At 60.3% G+C, this 6,024-nt stretch overlaps 1 protein-coding gene across 1 annotated transcript in view; it reads left to right on the forward strand.

The window, feature by feature from the left end:
- The window catches only part of LOC139003210 (bone morphogenetic protein 8B), a 28,876-nt gene extending 23,866 nt beyond the window's left edge, over positions 1-5,010 (forward strand). Inside the window, exons 5-7 of the mRNA XM_070404787.1 lie at positions 712-791; positions 1,291-1,401; positions 3,237-5,010. Coding sequence (XP_070260888.1) covers positions 712-791; positions 1,291-1,401; positions 3,237-3,386 — 341 coding nt within the window. The 3' untranslated portion in view covers positions 3,387-5,010. The remainder of the gene's footprint in view (positions 1-711; positions 792-1,290; positions 1,402-3,236) is intronic.
- The last annotated feature ends 1,014 nt before the right edge of the window (positions 5,011-6,024 follow it).

A 6,024-nucleotide genomic window follows, 5' to 3' on the forward strand; every position in this document is an offset into this window, starting at 1 on the left:
GAGGCCGGGGCCCGAGGCTGTAGGCCGAGGACCAGTGGTGGTGGCAGAACCTTCTGGCCCTCACAAGGGGTCAAACCAGTGGTCACCCTCCAGCCACCCTCCTGACACCCTCCCTTGCCCCGCGCCCCCTGTGAACTGGCCATGCACTGCCTCTCAGGCCTCCCCCGGCTCCCCAGGCCCTCCCTGTCGCCTCCGTCAGAAGCAGGTGCCCTTCCTCCGGGCAGCACCGCCCTGTGCCCGTGGCTCTCCCTCAGGCACCTTCGGGATGCACAATTGTTTAGGAAAAGGTCTCCCCCAGGCGAGACCCTCAGAATCTGGGACGGGCCTCAGCATGAGCCATGTGACCTGTGCAGGGGTGTGGCAGGACGGGTGGGGTGAGGGCAGGTGTCTCAGGAGGGAAGGAGGAGCTGCCACCACCTGGTGGCAGAAAGGTCCCCTGGGCTGTTTATGGAGCATCAGGAGGCCCACAGGCTGAGCGGGAGGCTGGGTGGAGTGTGGCTTCCTCTGGAGCCACTGGGAGCCATCCAAGGCTCTTGAGCTGGCCCAACACCAGCAGAGCAGCAGGGGTGGGCTCTGGGACCCAATGGCTTGGTTTCCCATCGTTCACTTATCCCACAAACGTGCCCGTGAGGGCGTCCCCCGCCCTGGGAGCCCCCGTGGCCGCGGCACAGAGCAGGGCCCAGGAAAGACCTCGCATGTCTGTCCCCGCAGATGGCGCCCACGGCTCCCACGGTCGGCAGGTGTGCCGTCGGCACGAGCTCTACGTCAGCTTCCAGGACCTCGGCTGGCTGGTAATGTCTCCTCTCCCTTCTCTCCTACATGACGACCCCCCAAAGGTCAGGCGTCTCCCCAGGAGGGGGTAGACTTGGGGGATTTTTTTCCCTCGTATTATTTTCTTCTGAGTTTTCCAAGTTTTCTAAAAGGAGAATGTGTTACTTTGGCTTTTTGGTAAAAACTGTGAAAATGGAGACAGTCTGCGTCCTGAGCCATAAAATGTCAGCGCTACAAAGGGAACTCGAGGCTGGGGTGGCCGAGCCTCTGAGCCTTTGCAGTGACAGCCGCTGCGGGAGGTGTGGGGGCGGGGCAGCGGGAGGACCACCCCGAGGACCACAGGGCTTGTTCCCAGTCCTGTCTGCTGAGGGTCTTGGGGTGGACGCCAGGCTTGTGGGGGGGCTGCTCAGGAGGGGCCGAGGGTAAGGGGCAGCCCTGAATCCTCCTGTGACAGGTGCTAGTGGGAGGGGCGTGGGAGGGGCCACATGGTGGGACTCACCTTCTCCATTCCCCACCCAGGATTGGGTCATCGCCCCCCAAGGCTACTCAGCCTATTACTGTGAGGGGGAGTGCTCCTTCCCGCTGGACTCCTGCATGAACGCCACCAACCACGCCATCGTGCAGTCCCTGGTTAGTACCAGCCTGTGCTGCCCGGGCCCGGGGAGGGCCGCCTGGAGGGGAATGGGAGCACCTGCTCCGTCTCTCGGAGCTTCTCACGTGGAACCTTGGCTGGGTGCATGTGTCGTTAAACTCCCACACCTGTGCAGGTGCAGGTCCCTGTGTGGCCAGCTGCGTATGCAGACTCGCTGCTGGTGCACACACACACACATGCACCACACAGAACAGACGTGCATCCACCTGGGCACCTGGGCACTCTGAACACGTGTGCCCATGTGCACGGGGTTGTTCAACCTCAAGTGACACGTGCACACGAGGTGAGAGACAGGCGTGAGTGCTCACCACCCTCACGGGGAGTCGGGAGAGTCACCCATAGCCCTTGTGCACAGGGCTCTCCTCTCAGAAAGGCTGCCTCTCTGAGGGCCCGGCTTCTCTCCCAGGTCCCAGGTGGGAAAGGCCCTCCCCGCTCCCCCACTGAGAGCCCATGGCCGGCACACCGGGCGGTGTTGCCTGGTTCCTGTCACGTGGGCCTTTGAATGCCAAGCCCAGACACCTCATGTGGAGGCTGGGAAGTTGGGAGCAGTGGCCCCCTGTCCAGTCTGGCTGACATCCCCACAGAGGCCTGGGCTCCCCAGTGGCTGCAGAGAGGCTCTGGGCCCCAGGCCAGCCCAGTGCCCGGCTGACAGTCCTCCTGGCAGGCTGGCTCAGAGCTGGGGCTCCCGGGACACGGGCTTGGGGGAACAGGCACCAGACTGCCGGACAGGCCCCCATCGGAAAGCTTCTCCCAGTTCTGCAGCCCCCATTGGGCTGGGCCGTCCTGGGCCCTCGGAGCGGCCCCAACACCCACGGATGGAAGCCCATGTCCTTCCTCTCCTGCCCCAGAGCTCGGGGCCGCCGTGTGGGCCCTGACCAGGCGTCCAGTGCTAACTCAGCTCATCCTGCCAAGTCGCAGGGTAAATATTTGTGTGGAGGCCTTAATAGCTCCACAGTCAGCCTCTTTCTTGGCGGATAGAGGGAGCGGGCTCACCGCACCTGGTCCGCGTCCTGCCCCCGCGCCCATGGCCTGTGTGCGCTGTTCCTTCATCGCCCAGAGTCAGACTCACCTGAGACGCTGTGAGGAGGGTGAAAAGCGCTTTGAGAAATGACGGTGTTGAACCCCCAGGGGTGAACCTAGAATCCGAGGCTTATCCAGTTGCTCCATGAACCTCTTGTGATCAGCCAGGAGGGGGAGGCAGGAAGGAAGTGGACACAAGGAAGTGGACAAGGCATGACCAGGGTCATTGCAGAAGCCCAGAGACGCCCGGTCAGTGTGGCTCAGAGGTTGAGCGTTGACCCATGAACCAGGAGGTCACAGTTTGATTCTTGGTCAGGGCACATGCCTCGGTTGAGGGATCGATCCCCAGTAGGGGGCGTGCTGGAGGCAGCTGATCAATAATTCTCATCATTGATGTTTCTATCTCTTTCTCCCTCTCCCTTCCTCTTTGAAATCAATAAAAACATTTTTTTTAAAGAAGCCAAGAAGAGGAAAGAGTGGAGGGGGGCTCTGGGCTGGGAGGTGGCAGTGCTACAGGGGCCTCAGGCATAGGCACCTGCCACCAGGCACATTGTGTGCTGGGGACCAGCAGGGTCCTCAGGTCTGAGGGGAGTGGGTGTGGCAGGGAGTTGACAGGTGCCCAGGCTGTGCCCTAAGGGCCCGGGGCAGGGCAGGGGTCAAGGAGAGCAGATTTTCACATCACACCTGCGCTGGCTATGGCTGGAGATGGGAGGGGTCGGGAGGCCAGGCGCTGGGCGGGTCCTGGGGGAGGCCCCAGTGCTCACACTCTGCCTGCCGCCCCCTCCCCGGCCAGGTGCACCTGATGAAGCCAGACGCAGTGCCCAAGGCGTGCTGCGCGCCCACCAAGCTGAGCGCCACCTCCGTGCTCTACTATGACAGCAGCAACAACGTCATCCTGCGCAAACACCGCAACATGGTGGTCAAGGCCTGTGGCTGCCACTGAGGCCCCGCCGGCCGCTACAGCGCCTCCCTCTGGGGTCAGCCCCACTCCAGAGGCTGAGGCCCTCAAATGCCACCATAGCTCTGTAGGGGCCAAAGGGAGGGCTCTCATATCTGCCCCCATTCAGCCAGGGTCTGGTCGGTCCTCTCCAGGCCCCTGCGCCCTTCCCCAGGGTCTGTGGTTTGTCCCACCCCAACCTGTAGGGACAGCTGCACACAGCAGCCATGGTGTCAGCACAGAGGCCTATCTTAGGACTGTCCTTGGCCTTCGTGGCTCATACTGTGGACGACCCAGGCCAGTCTGAGTGTATAATTGGCTGGTTGGGCCAAGGTTCGGGGGTGGGAGCAGGGGTTGCCCCTTCCCAGGACAACATGGGCATTTCCAGGGCCTAGTTAGACACGTGCATGTCCTCAGTTATGAGCACATCAGAGAAAGAACAAGCCAGAGGGGCTCATGCCCTGGGCCTGCCCTCCTGCCTGGAGAGGCGTGACTCCCAGAGAAGCAAGAAATCTCAGGGGCTTCCAGTTCCCTCACTGCCCCCAAGTGGGGCTCAGCACTGGACAAAGGTAACTCTGAGAAGCAAGGGCAGTGTGTGCAGAGAGCAGTCCTGGCAGACTCTCGGCACAGACCTCCCCGCTGCCCAGCCTCTCGCCGTGGCCGTCAGTGAGCACCCGGGTTCTTTCCCCGCTGAACGTGGACAGGGTCTCAAAAACCTCAACACAGCCCTAACCGGTTTGGCTCAGTGGATAGAGCGTCGGCCTGCAGACTGAAGGGTCCCAGGTTCGATTCCGGTCAAGGGCATGTGCCTTGGTTGCCGGCACATTCCCAGTGGGGGTGTGCAGGAGGCAGCTGATCGATGTTTCTCTCTCATTGATATTTCTAACTCTCTATCCCTTCCTCTCTGTAAAAAAACAATAAAATATATTTTAAAAAACAAAAACAAAAAACCTCAACACAAACCTTTCAGAGTTGAGACGAACAGGCTTCCGCTCCGCCCATGCTAAGGAGCAATGCATTCCCTGGAGCAGATGGCCTAGGCCACCTCTGGCCAGGCAAAGGGCAAGGGTGGCCACCGTCGGTGTCTGCCCAAGTCTAGAAGGTAGGAAACAGACTGGTCACCGTGTGTCCTGTTTCTTGGGGCCTGTGAGCCCAAGAAAAGGCCCCTGTCCCAGGGGAGTGACAGGCAGTAATTAGGGTGAGCTGGGTGGGAAGGTTCCCGGAAACCACTGTTCTCCTTGGAGCAGCCAAGGCAGTGGGAGTGTTGATTTGATTTCTGACTTGCTAACCCTGTAATTTACCTGCTGGAGCAGACAGTCCAGCTGCCTGAACCCTGAAATACTGTGTCGTTAATAGCAGATCCTGGGCCCACCCCAACCACAGGCACGGCCCACAGAGGCAGAACGACCCGTGTGCCCAAGGACACACATCCTGGGATCCACTCTGCACCCTGAGGGCAGGCTCCGGGAGAGCAGTTCTGGGGCAGGAATGGAGGCTGGGCTGGGCTGCAGCCCCGACCCCTGGACTGGGAGGTACTCTGAGAGAGATTGCTGAGGAAGAGGCCCTTCCCGTGTACACAGAGGATGGGCCCAGATGTCTGGAAGGCAGGGAGCTCCCCATTCGCCGGGGGCTTTGAGCTCAGGCTGGCAGGGATCAGACCAGGCACTGGCGGGAATGTCAGATCTGTATTCTGGTTCCAACTCAGCCAGCCACTGACCTGCGTGCTGTCTGAACCAGTCCCCTTCCCGATCAGGCTTGTCTCCCCTCTGTGACATGAGCCCATAGGACTCTTTCATCTCCAAAGGCCTTAGAGCCAGAGGATGCGCCTGCCACCCTCCCCTCGTCTCAGAGCCAGGTGCCCAGCGGCCAAGGACATGAAACCTGGACCTACTGAACATCTCCTTCCTTCCAACACCAGGGCGGGGGGGAGCCTGGAAACTGCCAACATGTCAATATTTGGTCTCTGCTGTGCCTCACATGTAACTTGGCACAGTTAAGGGCTTAAGGGCACCAGGAAAGTGCGTGAAATGAATGTTTTAAAGATGCAGCCTGCCTCGCCCAGCGGAACAGGAATGAGACACGAAATCCCTTCACAGTCGAGCCGACAGTACAGCAGCCATGGCTTTCCTGTGACTTCAGCACCGTCAGCCATCCAGGCCACCAAACGACATCCAATGGAAAAGGCCTCGGGGAAGGGAGACGTTACAGACACAAAGCTGGAGAGGTGGCAGCGCTGTTACCAAGGCCACCTTGCTTGGTTGCCATGACAACCCAGGTTACATTTGAGGCTGCGCATCAGAATCATGAATAAGGGAGGGCACCTCAGGCCCACTGACAGCCACGTAAACGCTGACACAGGATGCAAAGGACAGGCGAGTGGGGCCGCTCCGTGCGGGAAACTGCTGTTCTCCGCACCCCGCGCAATCGGACGCAGCCCTGGCCGATGCCAGCTTATCAGGCACAGCTCTCCTCTTTCATGTTTGTGGGGAAGTGGGTAATGTGCCCCGAGAAATTCCCTACAATTTCACAGGAAAGGAGGCTGTAACCAGGAGACCTGGCAGCAAATCCCAGCTCGGCCTCTTGTTCATTTGACTACGTTACGTAACCTGCGTTAGCGGTCCCCCCTGTAGAAAGGGATTGCTCC

Source organism: Myotis yumanensis, unplaced genomic scaffold (genome assembly GCF_028538775.1).
Source record: "Myotis yumanensis isolate MYYU_CA2020_CCGP unplaced genomic scaffold, mMyoYum1.0.hap1 SCAF_2, whole genome shotgun sequence".
Taxonomy (NCBI): Eukaryota; Metazoa; Chordata; class Mammalia; order Chiroptera; family Vespertilionidae; genus Myotis; species Myotis yumanensis.